At 42.3% G+C, this 27,762-nt stretch overlaps 1 protein-coding gene across 6 annotated transcripts; it reads right to left on the bottom strand.

Moving 5' to 3' along the window:
* Positions 1-194: 194 nt before the first annotated feature.
* Positions 195-27,638, bottom strand: GLYR1 (glyoxylate reductase 1 homolog). 6 transcript variants are annotated; one of them, XM_076351558.1, is made up of 16 exons: positions 27,559-27,638; positions 25,330-25,366; positions 24,096-24,175; positions 16,397-16,535; positions 15,573-15,815; positions 12,442-12,528; positions 11,455-11,511; positions 10,312-10,362; positions 10,107-10,180; positions 8,127-8,226; positions 6,866-6,976; positions 6,469-6,570; positions 5,214-5,376; positions 4,606-4,785; positions 3,981-4,105; positions 195-3,625 (listed from the first exon to the last, which is right to left on the bottom strand). In XM_076351558.1, exons 1-16 carry the CDS (start codon positions 27,594-27,596, stop codon positions 3,551-3,553), a joined length of 1,662 nt encoding a protein of 553 aa, XP_076207673.1. In that variant the 5' UTR covers positions 27,597-27,638; the 3' UTR covers positions 195-3,550. The 6 variants fall into 6 exon arrangements, with proteins under 6 accessions (XP_076207673.1, XP_076207674.1, XP_076207675.1 ...); XM_076351559.1 differs by having other exon boundaries at positions 6,469-6,567; XM_076351560.1 differs by having other exon boundaries at positions 6,866-6,958.
* Between the last annotated feature and the right edge of the window lie 124 nt (positions 27,639-27,762).

The raw sequence follows: 27,762 nt of genomic DNA, 5'->3' as shown, positions 1-27,762 counted from the left end.
GAGGGCTGGAATTTATCCAAATTCATCCCTTGTAGTGCCTCACTGACAAGATCAGGCTTCTGCAATGACAAAAATGCTCTCAGGCATAGTGCTGTTTTTCAGCAACTCTGATTTTTGAATGTTTTCAGGAACGCACGGATTTCTTTAATGCCACAATACAGGTTTGAGAGGCTTCAGAAACTGCCACAAAAACATTGTGTTACCAAGAAAGGTTTTATTCTTTTTGCCAGTAGCTTTGTTAATTGCACAAAAAAATCTTTTTGTTTTGCCATTTAAACATTTTCACACATCCTATTCTGAATGACAAACGTTAATTAAAAACAAGGCAAAAAAATAAAAATTCACAACCTTAATTCTATAGGATCTATCATTGAGGAAAAAAGAAACTGCTTTTCTTACAAGCTTTTCACAAGTGTCACATTTTCTCTTTAAAAAGGAGGGAGTCAAAAAAAGCAAATCGCTAAAACAGAAATCCTCGTAAAAAGGAACTTTACAGAATTGTCAACAATATTAAGACAACATTGACTAGCCAGTTTTATTAGAGCATCTCTCAATCCACAGCTTCCCCACCTTCCCTCCCCCCAAATCTCAGGCCTAGGAACAGATTAAGATCCATGTTCAGAGGCTACAGACATAAATATAAGAATCCGAGTGAGACCGACACGAGTCAATCTCCAACGGCATCTGAAACAGTCCGGTTTTCACCATTTCCATCCCTCCTCCTCACTTCGCATCCACTTCAGAGCTCTGGTCTCCTTCTGCTCCTCCCTGGCATACCTGTGATTGTACAGCTGGCTGGGCAGCACCGCACCCTCCAGCCACTCTACATCCACCTACCTCGCCAGAAAGCTGCAGTCAGACTTTCCCAGGATAAATTACAGTGTTTAACTAGTCTGCACCTGCCACTCCCACATACGTAACGACCTCCATTTTGAGAACTACAGTATTTCTGGAAAACAAAACCTGCAGCAGTGAGTTGCCTAGGGAGTGGTTCTCCCTCTCACAAATACGGTTCTTTGAATTCACTATGAAATACACGTCACAGGACTTGAGAGCTCCTTTTATATTCCCACTCTATCCAGAGGCACCACAAAGTAAAAAAAGAGGGAGATCCTCCATTACCTTTGCTCAGACACATTCACCTTCACTCTGGCCCAAGAGACCTCTGCAGGGACAGGTCAGGGACGCTGCTGCACTAGCTCAGCACAGTTCCACTCTCAGCTGGACCTGAGACAGTACCTCCCTCTTCTGCCCAAAAGATTTCTTACACTATAATACCTGTGGTCTTATCTCCTGCCCCCAAAAACACAATTTCCCCCGGATGCCCTCAATACACAATTCATGTAAGTGATTTCTTAACTGCGGCATGTTTAACCAAGGACTTCTGATGCTAATAGCTGAGTTCTTCTGGATGGGGGAAGCGCAAGTGTGTCAAAAGCCGGCTAATGGCTGGTTATCCTATATGTGCCTTTAATATGATTATCTACATGCAGGATGACAGTTGCACTGCCCAAAGAAACATGTATGTATAACTAGTATTGTTCACATATACCACTGACAAACGGGCAAAGTGATGTCTAACAGATCTATTACTAGATGTTCACCACAGGACAGAATGCGTAACACAATATTAGCCCACAAATAATAGTGATCACAGGAGGTGAAATACTCAACAAAGTAACATTTACAGCATTAGGCGTTAGATGTGATTCATAATGAGTATCTGATACTTTCTCTGTTTCTTAATAAGGTGCCCCTGAACCATATGCACGTGCTGCACAAAGCAGGATTGGCAAGAAATCCTAACCCACAGGAAAATTTCCCTACGCAGCCATTAAGTTCCTAGAAAAATAAGATGGTGGGAGGGGCAGACCTCATGGATTTAAAGGTACACGGTCTAATTTGAATTTGCTTGCCTTCCTTTCAGAATCCCAACCCAAGGGAGGAGATTGTGCCACTGAGAAGTGATTTTGGCCGATGAAGTTTCTTACTGGCATTTTACTAACTCTCAAATCTAAAATGCAAGAACCCTCCTAAAAGGCTAATACTGAGAACAAAAAAAAAAAAAAAACAAAACAAAAAGAAAACCCCCTACCACGCTCTGTGCATTTTTAGAGACAGACATCCTTTGGACTCCGGGTTGCACTGCTATCAACACTGAGAGCACCTCTGCTCTCTAGCCTTGGCATCTGCAGTTCAAGCCCCACGTTTCTAGACTAAAGCTCAACAGTGGTCTTAGCCTCCCATTTTATTTATGAGTCTTTCTAGAAGTTGTATCTGGCCACAAGCAGAGTCACAGGTACAGGGAAAAGTCTCATGCTGTGCTAGTGTTGTACCCAGAGTAGTAACACGAAGAACATGTATGGAAAACCTGACATGTATAAAGATCACTAATCAGTACACAAAAATATCCCTGTGAGGTAGGTAATCATCACCCACCTTTAAAGATGGGCAAACAGGCTAAGAGATATAATAACCATGCAAAGGCCAGAGAGAGCGTGGAAAGGAGCTCAGGATTCTCAATCTCTTGGCTCTACGATCATTCTTCTCACCCCTTTCAGACTCATCACTCTGCTTGTGACACTGCTACAATCCAAGACACCTTTGTAATTATGGACTACAAGGGTAAAAAAAAAAAAAAAAAAAGGCAAGAAGTAAAGCAACGTAAGCTAAGGCCAGGAGCAACCCTAAGGTTTGTTCCTTCCCCAAATAAAGTATCTCTGGCCCAGTTTTCGGCTGTATGTTTCTCTTGCAGTTTTCTATGCAAACATGTTGATCTCCAATGCTGTTTGTGGGATGGGCAGCTGTGATTAGCCTTTTAGGAGGCTCATTTACACTGGCATTCTCTCATTTTCAGTAAGGTTTGTGTTCCCTAAGCTAAAGTTGTCTGTACAGGGGAAGACATGGATGCAATCTGTTCTTAACAGTACAAGGAATTCCTCCATCAAATGCTGGGGAGGTGGAAGTTTAAAAAGAAACAGAATCAAGACAGTGTTGCACGCAACCCCATTACCTTCTGGAACTGCCATTCTCCTCCATGGGAGGTGCTTTGTTCTCTAACAGTGGCCGATTAACAGGAATGCTCCTCACCTTACTTGGGACCAAGGACTTTAGTGATATTCACAGGTAGATGGGAATGTCCCCTTGATGCAGAGAGTCCAACACACACATTATTTCACAGCAACAGAGAAAAGGGATCGTTAGAAACAGCATCTTGGACAAGCATACAAAGAGGAAAATAAAAGCAGCCAAGCAGCAGATTTCTGGCAGAGTTGCCTCAGAGCTTCTGAACAAGCCGCCACTGTTCTGTTCCATGACTGTCAGTGCATGGCATGGATTTTTCTAATTAGACTGCAACAATCGGAGCCCCCTCCTCCCCCCCTTCTGCCACCAGGGGAAGGCTCACCGCAGCAGCTGCCTCCGTGGCAGATCTCAAAGTCTGTGTATAAAAGGAAATGGAGAGACAGAGATGGACTGGTCCAGAGTTAAAACCCAGTATCATAATAATATTAATCAATAATCATAGTATTAACAGTAAGAACGGTGCAGCCTAGTGGATGTAGGCCCTGTACACTGCAGACATGTCGTTGTCTGATTGGTCCAATGCTTTTGCTCGTTTATAGACCTAGAGAAGAGAAATTAGAAAAGGATCAGTGCCTGCTCCCGTGCAAAGCCTTTCCCCAGCAGAAAAATTACTTTGCTGACCACTGCAAACCAGAGAACCACATAGTATATCAAGTAATTAGAGCAGTGCAGATCAGAACACACCAGATCTTAAGGCCATTTGTGTTTACTGATGTGATATTCTAAGGGCTTCTACAATCAAAACAAATTCAATTCCATCCTAGTCAAAATATATTTCAATCGCTGTTCCCTCATCTTAGAGATGACGTAATTCTTAGATTTTCGTCTCTTGTTGACAAACGATTCTACTGAAGAAATGTTGAGTAACACACAACTGAACCCTGAACCACTCTTACCTCGTTGGCAGCAGCTGCCATGGGAGTTGGGTGGTTGACAGAATCGCCCAGTGCAATAGCTAATCTAAGATCCTTCTGTATGTATTTCAGGTAGAAATCAGGTTTAAAGTTTCCTTGCAAGATATCTGTCGAGAGGAATGTGTGCAAAAAGTAAGCATGACAAAAGTAATTCAAGCCCACATTGCAAGGGCATGCAATTCAACAGCAAACTTCCCTTTCCCATGCTGATCACCAGGAACACTGCTTTTAGCTCTTCTGTTTCTCTGTTCTCTATCTTCATCTGGCCACAGCAGATAATGTCACTATTGCCCACTGACAAAGCGAGCTCAGATTTCTAAGCAGCTTGCCCTCCATCTCACTTATTACCCTGCCCCAAGGAAATCCTCACTGTGAACTCAAGTCCTAAGCAGGCTGTAGACAATGCGGAGCTTGGGGTGGATTCTCAGAAGCCCTGGCTATGAAGGGGAAGGAATGGAACTCAGCTCTTCATTTCCAGAATGCTTAAAATACCCAGAATCCCAGGCTGATGAAGATGGGACAGTTATTTTCTCCTTTCTGCCATTATCTGAAATGCTGCTAGGTTGTGGCAAATGTCCTATAATAAAACAATGTAAGAGAACTTTACTTTGGCACTTCTGGTCCAGGAAGATGCTGGCAAGTTGTCCCTGATTGAGGATATCCAGAAGGGTCTGTTGGGACTGGCCAGTCACTTGAGCCAAAGTCAGTCCTTCTGCTATCGTTGCCATGAAGCTGCCTTGGACCATGTTCACAATCAGCATCATCTTGGCAGCATTGCCTACTTCACCTGGGAGCGAGACATACCATTGGGCATTCCTCCAGAAGAGATACAGCAGCCTTGCTCCCCCATCCCACACAGTATTAACACTACTGGACTCTTCATATCAAGCACTTGGCAGCTCTCCCTTCCCCTGAAAGACTTCAGAAAACTTACCCATTTTTCCAAGCACTCAAAGGAAGGGAGAGATCATAACAAAGTATGATTTAAAATAAAAAAAGTATCACGGATCCTCCATAACGAGCCAGTATTCAAAAAAAGAAAACTTAGGCTGGAAGCTCTGAAATTGGCCAAGTTCCAGAAGAGCAGGCCAGTTTCCCATACTGCCCAAGGAGACAAGAAACAGACGACACATGTGCCTCCCGGACTCCTTGCTGGAATTGCCAGTCCTTGCACTGACTCAGAAACTGCTACCAGGCCCTTTGTGTTTCAATTACCTAGAAAAAAAGAGGTCTTCCCCATCGCTTGGAAACAGCTACTGCAGTCCTCATATAAACCCCTGTCGCCGGCTGCCAGGATCACAAGCATCCCATCATTAGATAGCTGCTGATTTCCCGAGACCGGTGCTTCCAAAAAGCGACCACCCCGGGACACTATCACCTGGAAAAAGAGCATCTCTAGTTAGCTGTACACGAAGAACACGCATTGATGCTCAGTAGGCAGCACAGCAAGAACATTGTTTAGGGCATTCCTGTCCCTGAGGACAGAATTTTAAAAGCAGAACAAATAGCTCAGACACATAAACAGGAGAGGAAAGCACTAACACGTGATGCGCTGCAACCTGCAAAGGGTACTCAAGACCAAAAGTTGCCCTCACACTCCAGCAACACTTTCCTGCACCCATCACTACTGTGCACGTTTTAAGCAGCTGAACTTACGTGCTTTTGCCATGGCACCCTGTAACGGCCAAGGAACCAGTGCTGAAGTTGTACATGTGGTGTAGGAATCTCAGAAAATTGACTGTTATGGTATCTCCCCCCCTTTTCCCCAAAGAGGAAAGGCCTTTGACAGATCTCTTCAGCCAGAAGCTTACTAATATGTATGACTCTTCATCTTCCAAAGTCATGTTACACACTACTGCATCACCAATACGTCTGCTTAAAACTTCACCAAAACTAGCTCCCTTTTCTTGTGCAACAACACACACTGCCTTTAGGGCAGAGGATAACAATCAAGATGCCAAAGAGGAAATCAAAGGTACAACATCAGAAATAATCAGAACACTTCTACAGAAATCCTCTCTATAATAATATTTCTACGGAATGAAACATGCAGGTATTCTTTTACCCCAACCAGAACATTTAAAATTAGCAGATTATGCATTTTATCAATTTAAGGACAGTAACCAATCCAGACAGTGCTTTCTCCTCCAGTTTGCTACAGAATGCCAATCTGGCTATAAGTACTTCTTTGTATAATTTGGCTGGCTATTTGCATTGGTGCCAGTTAACAGCCCTGCCAAATCTACAGGCTTTGCTGTTATCACCAGGGAACATCTCATCCAACTTTGCTTGCTGGTCAAGATTTGACAGTTTATTTTGTCTTATTTGCCTGGGCCTTGAGTGTCTCCTAAAAGAAGCCCAAAAATCTTTAGAAGCATCTTTATTATCAACAGCTTACCGCCTGAAGCAACAAGAACTGCAGTACTGCTGCTGAAGCACAGATGTTAGAAGTTCAGTTCAATGTGATTACCTGGGCCAACTCTGTGACTGTATCTGCATCCACGGTGGACATATCCACGTAACACTTCCCTGGGCGAATCCCCTGCAACACTCCACTCGGACCAAGTACCAGCTGTGGGGAACAGAAGAGCGGTAAAGCAATAGGGTGTCTGCAAAGAAACCCCAATCAGCAGTTCAAGCGAGCCTGGCACTGCAGCGGTAGACTCCTAGAGGGTTATCAAAACCTATCCCCCAGGGATTATTTTTTTAAAAGTATGATTTTTGTTGGGACATTTATTTTTACATAGCTGCACTACCCAGCATCTACAATGACCCAGGCTACCATGGTTAGTAGGAATGAGAACTGGCATTCAGTGACTGTATCTTGTACTCTAGCTGGTGGAGGAAAAATAAGAGCTAATCCTTACATCCTTTGCTGCTTTTGGATCTGATACACAGGCAAAGGTGATGTCACAGGTGGAGACAACTTCAGCGGGGGTTCTTCCCAGCCGTGCCCCCTCCTGGATGAACAAATCACACTGCAAAAGTCACAAATCCAAACGTAAGAAAAATTAAGTACGGAGCAAATGGGCTCTCTAGCATTTTGCTGAAACAAACTCTGCTGCTGGACCCAACTCAAAAGGAGTCAGGCATATTAATTACATAGCAACTGGGTTGTCTTCTGTTGGTTTGTCCCCACACGCACACACGGGGCTCTTCTGCAGCTTTTCTGAAACCCCAAGTGAAGAACTTCAAAAGACAGACACAGGAAAAAGAACACTTAGGTGAAATGATAAGAGATTGTATGTTGTGGTTTTTGCAGGAGTGATGAGGGAAAAAAACTGGTAAACAAGACATAGCTAAAGGTGTTACTGGACAGTAAACAGGAATATGCACAGCTGAGACTGACATGTGTCCTTCTTACCCTATCCTCTCATACCATCCATGTTTTGCAGTTAAAAAAAAGAAATCTTTTAATCCCTTTTAACAAAGTAACCACGGTGCCCTTCTTGCCTTTGATATTCCACAATATCATCTGAGTACCACATCTCCCCCAGTTACCTACTTTTCCTCCTCCACTACAAAGAATAACGCTGGCTAGAATATAAGTGTAATATAAGCTCCGTTTTCATTTGAATACACCTATAGAACCCTTCTCATCCTGGTCTTATGACACAGCAGGTTTTCAACAGAACCTTTGTTACTGCAACATGAACAGCACAATGGATGTGTAGATGAAGCTGCGGTCAAGCAGTGCATCTTACCACACCGCTCCTAGGATCAACTCCCCAGCACTTGGTCTTTTTGTCCAGCTCCATGACACAATGACTTGGTTACTTACATCAGTAGTATTTCCAGAGGCACTTTACACTATATTCCTCAACACATATACAAGGTTGTAATTTTTCTGGCAACTCTCTCATCTCATACAAAATGGCAATGAGGTGGGGACTGTTAACATAAGAGTGACCATACTAAGACAGACTACAGCTTCATCTAGTCAAAAGTGGCCACCAACAAGCACCTAGGAAATAATAATAGAACGAGGTGGCAAGCATATACTTGTGTTTCTTTGGCATCCTCTCCCAGGCACCACCGACTGGTGACTCCAGGCCTCCCTGAGCTAGAGGTGGTAACTACATGTTTAGAACAGGTTAAGTATCATCTGTACCTTAAGCACATGCCTACCTTCTCGGCAGTCCGGTTCCAGACAGTGACAGTGTGACCCATCTTCAGTAAGTTGGAGACAATGCCACTTCCCATCAGACCAAGTCCCAGAAATCCTATCCTAAAGGGAAGAGATAAACATTAATGCAACAGAAAGCAATTGGTGTCAGCCTCTCATGGTCTTGGAAAGGATGAAGAGCAAACCCTGGAGCATCACCAGCAAAAAATCCCAAAACCACAACAAAATCAAACATGTTCCACTGTAGCCACAGCTAGAATGGGCAGATACCAAGCTTTGAAAGCAAGCTGGTATTTATTTTGCTTACCAAACATCCCTAACAATTTCCTGAAGAAAGTCTTTAGTCTGCTTCAGAAGACTACCTAAGCATTAAAGGTTTGGGTGGTCTGGGTTATTTTGTTTGTTTGTTGGGGGTGGGGTGTGGGGGGTGTTGTTTGGGGTTTTTTGTTTGTTTCTTTTACTAAAATTGCTGCTCTTATGCTTTCTGTTGCCAGCTATTGCCTTATTGAAGATAAAGGGAACATTTAGAGGTCAGCAGGTGCTTCTCTAATTAATCTTCTGATTTTTACACTGTCACATGTACAATGACTTGCTTATACTATTGAATGATACATTACAACCTTTATTTTAATAAAGCCCAGCAAGGATTACTGGGCTAAGCATCATGCACAGACCAAAGACCTAGTCCCTGCTCTACAGCTGCAGTTTTGGACAGACACAGAAAGAAAGGAAGTAATAGGCCAGTACAGGTCAGGTCACCATGAGCGACAATACAATAGTCCCAGATACCAGCTGCCTTCCCCCCATGCCTCCCCCGCTACCGCCCAAAGCTGGCAAGAGTTTTGCTCCCCCCCTTCAAGAAAAAGACAATGCGCTAACAAGTTCCATCCCTACTGTTACCTGCAACAGGAATTCCGTTGCAGTCATTGCTGCAAGGATCCTTTTATACATCATGCAGCTAGCTTCATACCAAAACCACAATTCTAGTAGGAGATTCTGCAAGTGTTCAGTTACATGTCTGATGTAACTTCGTAACGAAATCTGCCTGGCAATTCCCCAGTTAATTCTTCAGAATTAGCCACACTACAGATGCGCTGTGGCTTTCGCAAACAACCTGCACTCTCCCAGCTAGCCATGCTACCTTTTGTTAGAGCAAACTAATTTAGACAGGTCAGAGCAAGTCACTATAGACTCCTTAAACAGCCCAAACAAGGTCCACCTATTTTCAAGTCTCTAGAACAGAGGAAATATTCTTTCTCTCCCAACCCACCTCTGAGCCACACTTTCCTGAGAGACTGTTTTACCTGAACAGCTTCATTGTTATTTTGGTTCCCCTGGAGTACAGTTGAGAACTGACATCCCATGAGAACGACCCCAACGGCAAACAGCAAGCTGTGGCCTGAACTCAATTTGAACAGAGCGGAAGTTACAGAGTGAAACAGGAAGCTTAAGTTAGGCTTCTCTCACTCTAGAAAGGAGAGGGGGACGTTAGAAGAAACCAGAAAGCTCACGTGCTACACAGCAAAGCTCTTGTGCAGGGAGAACACGCCTCCCTCTTCCTCTTGTCTTCTACATGCTCAGGAGAGCGATTAAACAACCCCAGTCAACTGCCAGGCACTACTGGAGAAAGACACCCTTTTATCTTTCTGCCTCATACAGCATTCAGAAATACCGCTGCTTAATGTTCTGCAGTACGCCCTACAGGAAAAGGGCAACGGCACAAAAGCCCTGAATTGCAAATGTATCCAGGCCAGCCCGTATTCTGAATTTTTCTACTGTACAGCCCCTGTTTGTTTTTAGCTGCCTCCCTCCCCTCCCCCCCCCCCCCCCAAATCAGTTTCACACAAGGACAGAGGAGATCTGTAGTTAGAGGGAAACATTAGGTTTATTTATTCTCAGTGACAAGCTGGATAATGGCTGCATGTATGAGCTGGGAAGGAGAAAAAGGAAGGGAAATGGCTGAAGTGCGTTGGAGATCTTACTTTTTGTCTGTAGGCGTGATACTGCCATTGACTGCTGTGCTGTCTGCTGCCTGGATGGAGGTGGATCCTGTTTCCTGAGGGGGGGAGGGTAGAGGAGGGGAGAGAGGGGGGGAAAAAGAAAAAAAAAAAAAGGCGCACAGCTTTGGAGGAACTGCAAGTCCTCATGACAATAAGGAAAATCCATCAAACCCAAGATTTGACTTACCTCTTCACAAACCTTCAGCTTCTTTGTGATGGCTTGATAGCAGACAGCTGGCTGTATGGAGAAAACAAAGCATTCAGGGGAAGGACAGTGCTGATTTGCTCTGCTGAGCAAACAGACCATATCCTTGTTACATAGAAACAGGCAGCTCACCCACCCACCACCATCTGCAAAGCAGGAAAACTCTCAGGCTTCCCTCAATGGGGGAAAATAAAAACAAAAACCTATTGCAACATACTAAGCTCTTCCTTTCCCACCCTGCCCCAGCAATTCAGCCTGTCTTCTGATACAGGTACTGCAAACTCCTTTCTGTAGTTCATGTAACAGGCTCCTCTAGCAGCAAGGATCCAGGGCATCACTACTCTCACATTTGGCCCAAAGAAAACAGAGATCTCTAAAGCCTGCCAAAGAGCACCTTGCCTCATATCTATGCTCAGTATGTCAATGCAGCTGTGGAAGCAAGACCTTCTTGTTAATATGAGAAGGCATGTGGCTTTCAACAAACATTAAGGTGAAGGTTGCTCCTTCCCATGCTGCTTATTGTGAGCTTGTCTAGAATAAAACTCTTAGCTGCTCTTAATCCTTCTGGCTCTGCGCAGATCCTCAGCTAGATATAAATCCTTTTTCATTTAATTTCCTTTCCCTCCTGATGTTCACTGCTGAAGATAAAATCCTGCAAGGCTTCTGACTCTCAGGAGATAAACTGGCTATATTTTACATGGACTTTTTCTGGTCATGGAAATTCTTCTGCCATATTCAGTTAGTTGACAAGTTCATCCAGATGAAGGAACTGGTAGGACAACCATCAAAGACAATCAAACAACAGGGTTTTTAAACAGAAAAACAGCTTTTCCTACCCCTCAATGTTCAATCTACAGAATTTACTACAACAGACCTGTCAAATCCTGGTGCTAGATAATCTTTAGTTACTTAAACTATTCACTGTACTCAATGCTAAATCATTCTAAACCTTAAGGTTAGGAAGTAAATGAACTACAGGATTGCACATGAGAATCTAATTGCCACTAGCCCCAAAGAAGAGCATTTCAGAGCTCTTTACGCATACTCCTTGTACTTAGTCCCAGCAAAGGGCAGGATGCCAAGCTAGACAGACCAGCAGAATGATGCTGTCTGCCAAATCCTCACCTTCTCTGTCTGGCTCAGCAGGAAGTGATGAAAGTGTGGATCGCTGTCTTTCACAGGCTACAAAGAGAGAAAGTACAGGCTCAGAAACATTCCCAGAGAGTCACTGAGCAACCACAGCACAATTCCCTTGTTCTCCCAAGCTGCATGAGAACAATAGCTTAAGGTGGAAAACATAAAATGTATCAGCTGTATCAAGCAGCCTGTTTCAATTAAGCAGTTTACATTGTGTTTCATTCTCAAAACCAAAGCCATTCAAGTAAAATTCCTCATTTTTGGACATCTGTAGGAAAACCAAAGAAGATTATGAGCAAGATTAACATAGGAGGAAGAGATCTCATATCCCGCTTCTTCTTCCCAAGGGAATGAAAACGCTTATTTTCCAGCTTCCAAGGAACTCCTTAAAACAACATTCTGGGAATTGGCTGGAGATTAAACCTAGCACTGTCACATGCTAGGCAAACCTGTATTAACAGCAACAAGGACTGTAGGCCCAGGTATCTCACCTCCCCGATGAGCATCATATGCACTAGCCTGGAGTCATGCTGCTTTTACCTCTGCTTTACTGACCACTTATTTATTTATGCACAAAGATGAAAGGTTTCCAAAAGCTGCTTATGAGGGAAATCAAATGAAACCACCCCATACGATAGTATCCAGACAGGGAGAGACTATCCACATCAACTCCTCCAGTTTTGGGAAGCCAGTCCCAGAAATACTTTTGAAACAAGCGCAAAAATGAGTGCAGCAAGTTAAGTGTGAATCTGCAAATGGTTCCACAAAGACTGAAATCTCACTTCCCAGCATACTTCTTAATTGCCCGGGATATTGTCTAGCTTTGTTACACTACAGAATGACAGAATAAGAGCGTCTTATTTTGTTCCTACAGGAGGAAGAGAAGATCTCGCTATTTTACAGTCCAGACAAAAGGTTCTAGATTTGCTTCCACAAACTCAGTTCCTAGATTGCATGTGTTGTAAAGTTTCTCACCTCACTGACGCTTGGCGGCCATTTAAATCCAGCCACTGTTCCAGTCATCACCCTCTTCACTGTACTTGACTCCGGAATTGTGAGGTCCTGAGGAGACAGAAGGAGGAGCAGAAAGAGCTTACAACCTGGCTCAGTGGCTGGCCACAGCACGTTGATCATATGAGCACACATACAGAGTTTTGAAAAGCACCACAAATGCCTTCCATTTCACATGCCTTTCCATGAAGAGTTCATATTTAAACACACAGTGTATTATCAACACAGGTGAGGTGAAGAAAACATGAACTGCCAATGAAGGAATTCAACCACAGTTATGGCTTCTGGAGAATCCATTCTTCATATGTAAGAGGAATCATTGCACTTGCGTAATCATGCAAAGAGCAGAGAAGCAAATGAACACACTTGATCCAGCATCTTCCTCTGGTGGATGCAAAAAGCTAAACAAATGGGTGAAGAACATCACATCAGTCAGAAGTCTGAACTCTTCTAATCCTCCACTGTCATAAAAAAAGTAGCCTACCTGTTAACAGGAGAACCTTCAAAGCATGAGGCTGATAGTCACATCTGCTCAAGTTTGCAGAATCCATGAGACAGAAGCTGATATGTGGACCGCCCCATTCACTCAACAGGCCCTGATTTGTAATGTCATTATAATACTTAACGCATTGGGGTTTTTTTACTGTTGAGCAGATTAAAACTTATCTTTCTTATTTCCCCAAGATATATAGGTTAAAATAGGTCTTTATGCTATAGGTCACAAACATATGCTATAGACATATAGGTCTTTATGCTATATGAAGAGAATGTGCAGGACTTCTGCATAGTATGTGTTATCTTCCTGAAATTAGGGTTCAGAAATGGAATCACACTATCTCCCCTCCAAAATTACTTCCTGAAAATGCACAATATACCTTAGTGTCCACGCAGAACCACAAGAGAAGAGCACTGTTTGCAAAAAAGGTAAGAGCAAGACTCCTGGAGGTAACCCAGATTGATGCAACTGTTTCATCTGTTAGCAGGGACAATTTAGACATCAGTCTCTAAACTTAAAATGCCACTTCAGTCTAGGGAGAGCCTTGCACACTAAAATTCTCTCCTTAGAGACCATGCTGCTGTTTCAACTGGTAAAGCATGGATGAAGCCTGCTCTGATACCTATGAAGTCATGCTGGTCCTTTGAAAATATTCATATAAGCTTAAAAATGAGAGTATTTGAATGATCATGTATGCCTACAGAGCATTTCTAGACAGAGCACACCTCAGCAGCAACTGGATCCTTGAATTTTGTGCATCCTTATTACTTGCAAAGCCAGAATTTGGACCGTGATGGGGCAAAAACCCCCAAATCCCAACACTGCAGTAATTCAGAACAGCGACATGTTTTCTACCCTAGGGCTAAGAATTTGGGGAAATTATGAGAACCAGGCAAGAAGAAAAGATTTTAAAGTTATTTCACAGGCTGAGAAATAGTATTAAGGCAGTACTGTTATATTTTCGTGGCAATTTCTTTAGTTGTCAGTACATTACTTTCCAGAACCTATAAGGCTACTTTCCCACATTAGCCTGCTTATTTTCATGGTCTGTGGCCAGATATTTATCACATAGCTGGCCACCTCTTTGTGATAAGCTGTTTAAAACCACTCCGCTTGCAATTTGCCAGTAAAATAATTTCTACTACCACAATTAACTCACTCAAAGCGCTCTGATGCCCTGAGGTAGCTAATACAGTAAAACCTAAGCATGCAATGTGTCAGCACGATCAGAATTCTCCCAGCCATCAGTTTTGATCAGTTTTGGAACGAATCTAGCTCAAAGACACAAAAGCATTTTGCAAGTGGAAAAAAAAGGCTCCGGGGCTTATTGTAACAGAAATATGTAAAGATACAACACAGTCATAGCAAGACACTTTTAAAGGTGAAAGTATGTTGCCAGTAAAGTGTTTTCCTGCATCAGTCAAGTCACAGGTTCTGCAATTATTAATAAGAATTTGCAAATATGCATCCATTCCTCCCCTCCTCCAACTTCCCCCAAAAGGAGAAACTGATGGGCTCTGTTGTACAGCCTGACTTAACAGAAGCTGGCTCTAAAAAAAAAAAAAAAAAGAAAAAGCCAGTACTTCCTTCATAGCTAATATCTGAGATGATTAGCTTCATTTTACTACATCAAGAAAGAGTCTGCTGTTCAACCAGTGAAGGCCAATCCATTCACAATTTTGGAGATCAAAGACTACCATCTTGACTTGTATCCTGAAGTGCACTGGAAGCAAAGATTGTGAAGCACAATGAAAACGTGATCCCTTTGAAGCACAGGTGAGCAAGCAGGCTGCCACAAGGTGTATCAGCTGAGGTCTCCCAATGGTCTTCAGGTGTAGTCTCCGATGGAGCATGTGCATTGTGATAATCCACTGAAATAATTATCCATTTGGAAAAGGAAGATCTGGACCACAACAGTGAGTTCCACAATAAATAAAAAGGCTGGAACTCTAGATGAGGGTATACAAAGTATTGGTGGCTATTGTTGCTGCCACAACATCCAGAAATAACAGGGAAGTAATGCGGATAAAATAATAATGCTCCAAGGTTGGACCTTTATAATGGAGGATGGAAATATATCCTATAGCACAGAAGCTGAAATGAATACAATTAATTCTTCTGGTGGATTCCCCAGGCTACAAGAGTTTCTTTAAGCCCTAGCCCTTAAAAATACCCCACCCTCTGTAAAGTACTAAGGGTGAAGCTGAGTGACTACTAATCACTTAATCATACAAAGTAGAAGAGATGGGAGAAGTCAGGAATCAGATGAAGACCCACATCTCTTCACTAATCCTTCCCGCACAAACTGATCTTGAGGGATGGCAAGATGAAAGGTGGAGTCTCACGACACAGCTCTCAAAGCCCTCTCAAAGATATGAATAGAGCCACTCAAAATAACTAACTAGTAAAAATTACAGGAAGAATATGCTTGCCAAAGGCATCAGGCAGCCAAATGGTCTAGAAACAGTAACATGGAACAGCTTAAAAAAACCTGATACTGAACTGACTCTTCCTGCTGGCCTGTTAGTCAAGGTGCCAGTCAACCCTAGAGTCCATTTGCAAAGTCCACAGGGCACTGGCGGACATGCACAACACAAACCTTCTCATCCTTGGGTGGACGCCCCCGCTTTCGGGGGCTCTGATCCTGGGCTCTTTTCAAAGGTGATTTTGATCCTCTCTCTGACGATACAGAAGAGACCCTCTTTTTTCCTTCCCCTGTGCCCTTCTTCAACTTCCCTTCAGACAAACTGGCTTTGCGTTTCTCTTCACCAGCGGATGGCTTGCCTCTTTCTTCACTGGAATTACGCCGATTCTTCTCTTCATTGGAGTTATGGGAAGATGCCTGAGAGATTACAGAATAGAAGATGGTAAGGAAAGAAGAGAAGAGCTGGAATGATTTTCATGCAAAACCAAGGATGTGAAGAACCCTGTGCTGATTACTATCAAGCAAAACAACAGCACAGTAACTTGAAAACTAGGTATTTGTTAGCCCTTTGAAGTCAGTGAGTGAAGTTCCTGGTTAGTTCTCCTGCAAAAACACATCAGTTAAGTAAGCGAGTAACAGAACAGGCCATCTGAAGACTTGCTGGGAGTGTGTGCACATATATGCACTTCCAATATACTAAAGACAAGATTAGTAGATATCAAAATCTAGCCCAAGACTTACGACTGATTTATCAAATCATCATAAGCAGACCAATTAGCCTCTTCAGATTCTCCATCAGTTTAACAACACTTTTTTTCCCCCACCAAACAAGACTGAATGGGGAAGAAGAGAGGATAGGAAAAAAAAACAAAGGAATGAAAACAACTTGCCTCCTCAACTTGCCAGAGGCAACAAACTCCTTTCACATAAAAATACATTTGACCATCATTCATGCTAAGACTTGTTTTGATGCACACAGTACTGAAGAACCCACTCACCTGGTCCTTGCCTTTGGTTTTTCTAAGAAACTCCTCTACAGCATCCACGGCTTGCTGGAAGCGCTTACCCTTGTTAATCTTTATCATTTCCTCTTTGTGAGGGTGATAAGGCTTCAGCTGCTCCACTTTGATCCAAGCACTAGAAACCAGAAAAAAGTTAGTTATATTCTCCAAACAGCAACTTTCTCAACCATCCCACTTTTAGAAACACACAGATACACTTCTTTTGTCCAGAGCAACTGATGATAGCAGCCCAAACTCACTTGCTTTCTACAACCTGAAGGGCTGTGATTTCTGCATTCACCGAGAACTTTCTTCTGGCACTTTTACTTGGTTTCTCTCTCAAGTTTTATATGCTCTTATGCTAGCAATGCTCCGCTCTAAGCGTTACTCATATTCTCTATCAGCAAGACAGCTTTTGGATGTGATCATAGGTACTTGTTTAGAGCAAAGGCAGTCTAGTGACTGCTTTTGTATCACCAGGAGGAACACCCACAATCACAGGCCTCCACATAAGGTAGCCAATAATATGAATCTGCTCGAGAGGTTGTTGAAAGCAGAGGCCACGTAACAATTCTAAGCCATCAATCCCTTGTTCAAACATACTGTGCACACATAAGTGTCTGCAAAAACTGGAGAAAAAAACCCCAAAATTATGTATCTCACAATAGAGCTGACCACAAATAAAGTGAGCGCAAACACCACAGCTCATTGCTGAACATATTTATGATGTACCTTGATATTCTGCACGAAAACATTTTCACTTTTGAGAACAAAGAACCGTTTTCTTCACTGTTGATATTTTAAGATAAACTGGTACAGTAGCAGAGTATTAACCTGACTGCAGTCCTATGAGGAAACTCAAATGACTTCCCTGTTTCCACTGCTGCTAAGTAGGACTTCTTGACATTTACCAAATGGTTAAGTGGTCAAGTACAGGGTGACAACTCCACTTTCCTTCAGGTTGACAAGCTCTTCTACCACTCCTTCACTGTGGCTTAGGGGAATGCCTTTGCTTTCAACATTCCCTGTGGCTCTCACAGAGATTAGACTACCTTCCTCTCTCCCCAGTTCAAGCCCAGGCTTATCAGCCACAGTTACAAAGCTATTTCCATCCTACTGAAAACAGACCTGTATAAGTTTTAGAAAAGCTTTTCCTGAGCTAGGATGACCAACAGTGCTTCTTAGCGTACAGCAGCCCAGCACACAGTAAAAACCAGTCAAACTGATTTCCTCTGATCCCAAAACATGTGTTACAAACACTGACTAGCCATGATTATAGGATTTAAATATTCTCCAGTGCAGTCTAGCTCCTGTAAGCAGGTGAAGTGGTTTAATAGCTGCATTGTCAGACACTGTAAGCATCATGTCATACAGCTAAACTGAACGTAGAGGTGAAAATAATAATAATGCTTTGCTGGATCTTGCTTGTCCTCTCTTCACAAAGTAGTAAAGTCCAGTAAACTCTTTAAAACTTCATGGAGATCTTTCTCTTCACTGGCATTAGCCATTGTTTGTAGTCAGCAATCAACTTGTTTAAGGTAGACTGAAACTTTTTGGGCTGCATTTGGAGAGATGAGGCCTCCTGCTAGAACTGACCGCAAAAAATGCTAGTATTCTGTCCACACTGCCAGTATGGCCTGCAGGATGATTCCACCATAGCCTGGAAGCAGAATCCAGTACTCTTTTGCACACAAAGCGGAATACTTTTGCTTAGTTTACATCTTCTTCATAATAATTGACTTAAATTAATATAACGAGTCAAATCATTACTTTCAGACTAGAGCCTGCCATCCAGCAGCTATTCAGAGAATCCCTCCTAGCTGCCCAGACTTTATAGTGAAACATATCTTAAAATTCTCTTATACTATAAAGCTCTTCTGTGTGGCACTCAGTGACAAAGCATCCCTAGGTACTAGACAACATCAGCTCATGAGAAGCCTTTCCATTATGTATGTAAAGGAAACAAAATTTTGGAGTACATTATAATAAAGCATATTAAACGTTGTTGCCGGATTTGAACTTCTAAATAAAAATAACTTTTTCTATCAAGGCATTCTCTCAGCTTTCTGCACATCCTATCCCTCCTCACTCCACATGTTCATTAGCTTCCTTTTTCATTACTTTTCCTTTGGTATGGAGAAAGTCTGAAGCACAAAGCTTTCTGGCTCCTGGCTTCGAAGGTACATCTTGGCACTTGTGATCCCCTAGGACAAAGAGCTAGAGATCTCAGAGACAAACTAATAAGTGAAAAACAGTATTAAATGCTGCCTCAGGGTTAAAAAAAATATTTAAAAAAAATAAAATTAAAAAAAAAAATTGGTCTTTTCCCTTCCAGTTTATCCTTTGTGTGTAACCTACCTGGACAACCTTCTGTAAGATACAAACATGTCTTTTGACACCTGATGTCCATAAAACATTTGCGTGCAATGTTTCAAACGCTTGAAAACGAAAGAACTGTCCATGAAACAAAATCATTCATGTTTATAGACAAGATCTCTCTCTGTTAAGCAATAAACTCAAAGCCAATGATGGCCAATATTTAGATAAGAGGTCTCTAGGATGCAACATACAAAAGGAACTACTATTTCTCTCCTGACTCAGCAATGAATTAATGCCCTAGGAAAGCATTAGTGACATTACATTACTGAAGATGTCATATTTAAGATGAAATTGTACTCATACTGCTGCAGAGAGTCATCTGGTTATCTGTAAAGGATGGGCTAAATGGAAAGTGAAAAGATGTAAAAAAAAAAAAAAAAAAAAGAGATATGTTAGTAATGGGTTTCTCTGCTCATTTCTCCATACTCTTCCTCATCCCCTCCAAAATATCATTCTTATAAAACCACTACTCATGTAAAACCCATATTATATTAATGAACAATAATCAAAACTTAGAATGCTTGTAAAGCAGAGGCAAGTACAAATGTGACCTGGAGCTGTATGGAAAACAGTGGCACAGAAAAGATGCAACCAGAGATACCAGATTCAAATCCATGATACGAGCTTAGCACAGGCAAGGAGACCTTAAAACCCCCAACTTTCTAGCCACTCTCTTCCAGTCTAAAGATATCAATTCCTAATGATAAATTGAGGAAATGGAAGTGGAGGAATATCCATAAATACTCAGTTTTTGCAAGCCTTACAGTTAGGAATGGAAAACAGTGGCACTGTACCTCCAAATTTCTATTATTTACTATAGTCTGGGAAAAATTTCATAAAGTTTTACACTGTAGCAGTTTAGATGCCCACACTAAACGCTAACACAACCAATTTTGAAAGTCAAAAGAAAACTGCTTGGTTATTTGCAAGCACACAACAGAGAAATCAAGATGGGTTTCCTGCTGTGAAAAGGGAATGCCCCAATTTTCATCAGTAAAACAACTCAAATGGCTGAACTCTGGAATTTGATATGTAAACTTCTTAATGGAAAAAAAATACAAAAATGACCACACTAAATTAGAATAAACATCCATGCAGCTAAAAGGAGGGGATACTTAGCAAAAGAAAACAAGCAGCAGGGCAATACTGAAAGAAATTCTAAGTAGTAGATTTTTCAAATTTGTGCAATAAAAAAAATTTTGCAGAGTACTTACACATCTAAAGATATGAGCAAGAGGTGGAAAAGTTTTGGCTACAGTAATTTTCAGCTATGGCACTCTGCCTGCAGAGATGTCTAACAACATTCCAGCTGGCTCTGCTATACAGCAGTTTGGCTACAGCAACATAAAGCTCTGCATGGGATAATCTGCCTAACTGAGAAACACCAGCAATGTAAACTAACCCTCTCTGTCAGCTTAGCCTATACCCTCTGGCTCCTCAGACAGCCAAAGAGTACCACGTTCAACACGTGGCAAACTTTAAGCAAGTGTTTTCTGATGTTGGGACCTGAAAGAACATTTTAGAAAGACTACATCCAGAAATTTCTCTCTCCTCAAAAACCAGGGAGAACAGTGGCAGAAGAGGGTAGGTGTTTGCATCCCAACAGGATATGGAGGATGGGAAGGCAATGAGGGCTGTGCTAAAATCACTGTGCCTGATGGAAATAGGCTGCAGATTATTATACTTATCTTGGATTGCAAGCTTCCTCCAATTTTTCCTTAATATATCAACTCAGGAAGTGCCCCTTGACTCCACCACATTTAGTGAGACTATTTAGTTTTGTACTGATGCTTCAAAAAGGTGCTATGAGTAAGAATGGACTGCTCCAGCTTCCTATTAAGACTTTGATATACATGACTTGCAAGACCATTTGACTATTACAGAATATCTAAGGGGGGAAGAGGCTGGGATGGGAGGAGAATGTGTGTGTTTGTACACACGTCTGATGACTGCAAGACTCTCCCTAGTACTTCTGTGAAACATAGTAGAATGATACCTTCAAAGCAATGATTTTTTTAGTTTTGACAATGTCATAATGAATTCCCAAGCAAGCCATGAAATGCAAGAATATTTTGAACTGGATGAAGCACACCAAGAAAGACTTGTAGGCTATGGGCCTGCCAGTCTATTAGTTCTAACTACTAAAAGCAATAAATGCACGTATATAGCAATGTGTAAGTTCTTACATTGCAGTACTTGACTACTGGAATGATCTACAAAGACTTCCCATGACAAGATTGTAGCTTGGGAAATAAAAGGGGATCTTAAAAACTATCTGAAAAGCACAGTTAGAAACACAGATAAGAGGTCAAAGTTCCACTGCTATTTAGAAAGACTAAATTAAAATTGTTGTTTATACTCCCATAATTGGATGTTGTTACATGCTTGCCAGGTCTATGGGCAGGAAACATCAACTATTCATGATTTTAGTTGAAGAATCCTTCTAATGCGACTTACTCTGAGAAGAGACACTCAGAACTCCTAGGCAGACTAGAAAAATCTCCTTACCAATTTGGAGAACAAGTTAATAAGAGACATTACATTAGTACGTGCATCACAATTAAGGCAATCACTTAGAATAGGACACAGATATTATATTACTACTATGAACATCAAGGTGGCTTTCACTGTGGTAAAGCATAGGTGTACTTCACAGTTTAAACAAATAAGCAAATTCTTCTTCCATGAGTAGAGAATCCTTATCTTCCAGAAAATCTGTTAACTTTGAAAGTGACAGAAGCAACTAACTCCACCAACACAATAAACATAAGGAGCATAGAGCTCAGTAGAAACTTCATCAAAAGCCAGGTCTTAGAGCACAGTCTGAATGCACTCATGCTCTCACTTTTATGTCTTTGGCCAAAACTACCTACAGCCTTCCAGTTAATGTATTTCCCTAGTCACTGCAGCATCGCACTGGGCCAGTAAGTATTAGTATTCAATTCACAGGTAAAGAAAAATGCATTTTCTTCTGTTCTGTACCCTAAGCTATTCAGGATTTCACAAATAACCAAAACCTATCTATACACTACACCAAAACCACTTCCAAACTCATCGATACGTTTTTATTCACCCATCCACTCCGCTCAGATGCATGCACACCAGTTGTTACTTCTAAGCAGCTTTCTCCTTAATCTTTGGTATGGCAAACTGGAGCCATGTAAGTCAGGAGGAAACAATTTTTAACTAGCCTGAAACAATGGCATTTCTGGCCACAACAGTCACCTGGGAATCCTCAGAAGGAAATAAGAGTATCAAGTCTGAGATTGCCTACCCATCGACAAACTGGCTGGCAATCATCCTCAGAAGTTTGAGAGGGATTCTACCCAGCAACTAGCATCACCTTCACCTTACACACACTGGACCATAGGCAAATAGCTTGTATCGAGATCCTCACCTGTTAAACTTTGACAGAGTAAGGCAATAATAGAAGAGCCATAAAAATGGATCAGTGGTATAGTAATGTCACCTTACAAACTTCAAAGTGGCAGAAAGAGCGGTGCTAGAAAACAGAAGCAACGTGCACTAGCATATCAGTATGAGTCAGTGCACTCATCACACCACAGACTACAGTCAGTGATGGAGCTCTGCATCCTCCTATTCGTCATGCTGTTCATTATGTAGAGTAGTGACATTTTGTCAGTTACATATTTCCACTTACTGTTCATACACAACTAGAAAAAAGTATTTGCAAAACACATTAGTTTACTTGCACAAAATAAGTAAAAGGATTTTCTCTTCATGCTTGCATTTTAAGTGAAATCATTTAAATTTTCCTGATTTGGTTCTCAAGCAGCACACTGGTTAGAACAGCACAGTTCTGACCAGCACACTCTTTTAAAATTCCAAGTCAGGACAGAACAGGTACACAAGCTTCTCTCTCTTCTGTCTATCAATATTATTTTAAAAGAAGAACAAAGGGACAGTATTTATTTCTATTTAATTTTCAGGTAGGGTATGCCAGTCAAAGCAAGCAAATTTTTAAATCATAATTATCTAGCAGGAAATTATTAAATTTCACAAGCTGGAGACGGGGGGAGGGAAGGGGAGACACGACAATGACCACACTACCTTACTGTGCCAGATGACTGGATTTTCCCTAGCGAGAGCTCTAGAATCGTGTAATAAATCCCGATTATTTTGCAGCTCTGAACTCTTCATTTGCAATCATGCTGCTAATCTCAGCTACAGTACCCCAGACATACGACCACTTTTTCCAAACTTGTCGTAATACAAAACATCTCTGTATTTGATTCAGTAACGTGAAATACAAGAATTGAGAACAATCAGGATAGAAATAGTCAACCTCCTCAACTTCTAGAACTTGATTAGCTCAAATAACCATGTTTAACAACAACGCCACCACCAAGAAACACTCTCTGCCCTCAAATCAACCTTCACCTGCCTTACATTACTAGAGATCCAACAAACGTCCCTATTTAGTATGCAGCATTCACTTCTACTCCATCAAGTTTAGACCTCAGTTCTTAATGGAAAATGATTTTTAAATATTGAGCAAAAATAATTTAGCAGTCAAAAATAATTTCCTTAAGAAACATCCATTAAATGGTCTCAGTTCTTGTTACCTTTTTTCCAAAAAGTAAAGGGTTTTCTAGTCTTCCGCAGATATTTATAATTTTCTCCCTTATTGCATGACTTAATGCAAAATAGCAGAAAATAATGGGAAAAACTGAAAAATTAGCAAAATAATTTTCAGTTTCATGAAATACCCAAGTTCTCGGGTTTTGGGGTTTTTTTTTTCCAGTTTGTAAGTATCTAAGACAACTACGATTTTGTACGCGTGTTTGCAATCAATAAATTCTGCCTTGCAAAAAGGTAGTCTACAACAGTTTTGGCTTTCCTATACTGTAACGTCTTCCCAAAGCACAGCAAGAATTTTTAGTCATCAGGTATGACAGTATATTCTTTTACAAATGGCAAGTATGTAGCTGTTTTATTTTTCTGGCAGAAAAACAGACTAATACTCTTAGCTGTATCTTTCTCATACGTGGTTACATGCTAAAATCTAACCCAGTCACGTCACACCTACTCCCCTAAAAATGGCAAGCTACCAAGAACTTTCCTTCACAGCGGCAACTAAAATCCCAACATGATTGAGTATGTAAGTCTTTACAGTCTTCATACACCCACATGAGTGGCTATAGCATGCAATGATAGTTGAATTTTTTTTTGCTTGTAGATCAAAGACAATCCTTTGCAACGCTACACTGCACTGTGTTAGTAAATATTTCTTCCATGAAAGATCCATATTATATGGCACAGTATTTCCACCAGATGAAAACAAGCAGGTACATACTGATCTTCTGTTCCAAAAAACTTCACAAAGAAGCACTTTTTCCCACGAGGTTTCTTCAGATCTTTAGGTGGATTAACAATCTGAAGGTGATTAGAAGTGAAAGTTAAAAAGTACATAATGAAAATTTATACTCTGTGATTTTACTGTCATGTGTTACAGCTATTGTAGATTTTTTTTTAATCTGACTAGGAAGAGAACTTGAAACTGTTATAAGTCTTTCAAGTAAATACATAACCCCTATTTCCATGGTATGCTGCAGCAGACTGAAAAAGTACCCAAACTCCACTGATACATCACTACATTCTTAGTGAGGTTTTCTTCTCCCTATCCCCAATAGATAAGCTAGCCATCTTTTTAAAAATTTAGAAAGCCAAATGGCATTAATAGAAGTTTGTTCCACTTAGGTAACTTTTAAAATTTACATTTAAAGCTTTGTCTATAAGCAGTCTATTCTGGGAGTAAAAAGTTTAAAATATTAGTAAAGAGAAAAGCTGTCATTCAGATACACAGGTGACACCTGAAAGACTACAGGGGAGCCTGGACTTAACTTGATCCAAAAAGCAGAGTGAAGCCAAACATTTATGGTTGTCAGTCATACTGACAACACTTTTCCCTGCTGCATGCTGTTATCTCAGCATGCTTAGTTCTCGTACCTACACCAAAAATAAAGTTCTTTCAGAGAAGTAGAAATAATAAAAATGGCGCGTATAATTCAATTTTTTTTTTTTAAATCTTTTTGGCCTTTAATCAGAAAAAAACCAACCAAACCAGAAGAGAAAGTTTAACTACTCCCTACCCCCAGAATTATTACTCAAAAAACATAGCTCTAAAACAGTATCTTGAGAAGCCAGACTCTTTATTTCTGTTATTTAACACAGTGCATTTAACCAATTTATTATGGGAGGAAAGAAACCTGTCTTGCAGAAAGCGATAGGGATTAAATAACTAAATCTGGGAAACAGTCAGTTGCAGAGCTGGATGAACTGCTCTCTGTTGCTTGTCATTCCATCTGAACTAACAGCTGTTAGCAACAGTCTGAACTCCTAGATCAAATAAAGTCCTGAACTGGTTCACAGTTTATCTTTGTGGGATATGTATTTTAAAAAAAAAAAAAATCCAATATTAATCTTTAACTGAAATGCTTTCAGGCAAAGCGTTCTCTGTGCAGAAGGAAAAAGCAAAAACAAACAAATAAAACCCAAGAAAGCAATAATAAAAACAAACTAAACCTCACCTTTCCTGGCCATGGAGGATACCGGCCCAGCTTCCCCCTAGAGAAAAAAGAAAGTATTAGGCACTAGAACCAGACAAAAACCAACTATCCCATGTCTACCTTTTTGCATTACGTCATATTTTTCATATTAAGAGAGTTACAACTTACAGTCAAAACCTACCGTGAAAGGCAAGACGTGCAGTTGACACACAAGCATTACATTGTTAGATACCTGCACCTAAACTAAGCCTCTGAACAGTCTGCATGAACTTACTCAACTATCAGAATTTAAGTGAACAGAACAGCAGCAGCATAGCTACTGCCTGGAAGATACAAGAGTAGTAAGCACTATAGCACTGTAAGACTGGATATTCCCTCACAAGGAACTGAAAAAAAGTATTGATGCAGGCAATCAAACCAAAGTTCAAGTTGGTAACTTATATCCATCCGGACGGAACAGTCTAGTGAGCAGAGCAGCCACCGATTTCCAGCTCAGAGAGCTGAGATTCTTAGAAGTTCTCACAGGAAAGCATTAATGGCAGGACCCCCTGAACAGGTGTTCCACTATCACTTTCTTCAGGTGCTCACCACCACAGTAAGACGTGCTAAAGATATAAAAGAGCCATAAGAAGGGCAGAAAAGTTTAATTCCTACACTTGCAAATGTTTCCATTATGAAAACTACACAAAACTATTTCTTCAGAGAGGAGGAAGACAGACATTAGTCTTAGCCCTCAGCATGGTGGCTTTATCACTATCTTACCCTTGTCACTTACTCGGGCTGCAGTACTCTCACAAAACCTTATCAGTCATTGTCTTGCAAAAGACTGGTAAAGAACCTGTGGAGTCCGCCACCTCCTGAAGCAAAAATTCTCAGCAAGTGGCACTGCAGCCCCTCCTGAGATGGCAATGCTACACAGACGACTCAGTAGCGACAGTCAGGCAGGAACACTGCCAAGAGCTGTAACCGTGACCGTGTCTCATATTCGATGCTTCCATTCTTGTACTGAACAAGACATTCATCAAAGCCTTTCATATGTTACTGTCTTACTCTTACAGTTCTTCTGCGATGGCTGTAGGGATAGTACCTGTCTAGGTTGTCATATACAAAACTAAAGCAGGATAATCTGCATTCCAACACTGAGAGCAGCGCACTCCCCAAATCCTCGTTTGAAAAAAAAAAAAAATTTGCTAAAAGGAACCAATCTTTACTTACTTTGCTATATAAATTAGACAACTTCACAGCACTGTCAATTTTTCGGATGAGAAACTGCAGTTGTCACAGCCTGGAGCACGCGCTTCTTTTTATCTGGGATATAAATATAAATGCATGCACTTGCGTGTTGGGGATTAGCTATTTCTTGCAAGCCCTAGCAGGACACCCTAGCCTATCAAGTACAGTACAGCCTGTGCACTTAAAAATCAGCACTTACAGGGCTCAATGGAATCTCCTCAGTTCTCCTGATCAGGAAATACAAAATCACAGCTCTCTGACTATTTGAGGGTAAAAATGGAGTGACAAGGGGAAATGGCTTCTGTGAGCTTCAACAGGGACATCCTAACCTGCAAAAAACTGCTGTTTTCCCAGATTGTTGTGCTGCTTGATTAAAGCACTGCCAAGAAATGGTATCGTTGCTCTCCCTAAACACCTATTAACTTGTTTACGTCCCTTCTCGCCTCCCTTGGGAGGAGAGCGTATTTCCAACCGAGCCCTGCAATGATTGCCCCCCTGTCCCGCTCCCCTCACGCCCCTCCATCTTACACAGGTTCTTTTATGCGCCGCCTCCCGTTAGTCTCCGGTGCCGGCCCGGCTAAGAGCCGAGCCCGCCCCCCCTCGGCCCGCTCCAGCCCAGTCCCGCGGCCCCAGACTGCCTCCCGCCGCCGCCCCCCGCCCCTCCCCACACCGCCCCCGAGGGACGGCGGCGGCGAGACCCGCCGCCCGGGCCGCGGCCCCGCCGCCGCCTGCCCTGCCCTGCCAAGCCCCTCCCTCCCCGCTGCCGCGCCTCGGAGTCCCCCGCGGCTACGGGGTGACAGCGCTCGGCCCGGCCCGTCTCGGTTCCCGCCGTGCCGCGCTCCCCCCCGGGCCGGGCACAGCCCCGCCGCCGCTCCGCCTGCGCCTCCGCTGTCACAGGCGGAGCCTCGGCCTCGTTCCGTAAGAGGCGTCTGCCCCGCCGTCCACCGCCGCCCGCCCGGCGCCCGCGGCCGCCGCCCCAGTCTGCCCCGCCAGCGCCCGGCCTGCCCCGCCACTCACCACACCAGATCTCCGAGCCTCAGACTCACGGCCGCCATCTTACCGACAGAGCCACCAGCCGCACCACGCAAGGCCTGCCGGGACAGGACGGCACCCGCCGCTGGGGGGGGGGAGGGGGGGGGGAGGCAGCGGCAGCGGGGATTGGGCAGCCCCCGTCACGTGGGCGGGCGGGCTGTCACCGGCCTCTCCCCCGAGGCGTGACTG

Source organism: Aptenodytes patagonicus, chromosome 13, assembly GCF_965638725.1.
Source record: "Aptenodytes patagonicus chromosome 13, bAptPat1.pri.cur, whole genome shotgun sequence".
NCBI lineage: Eukaryota > Metazoa > Chordata > Aves > Sphenisciformes > Spheniscidae > Aptenodytes > Aptenodytes patagonicus.
This window is presented reverse-complemented; position numbering and strand designations above follow the sequence as displayed.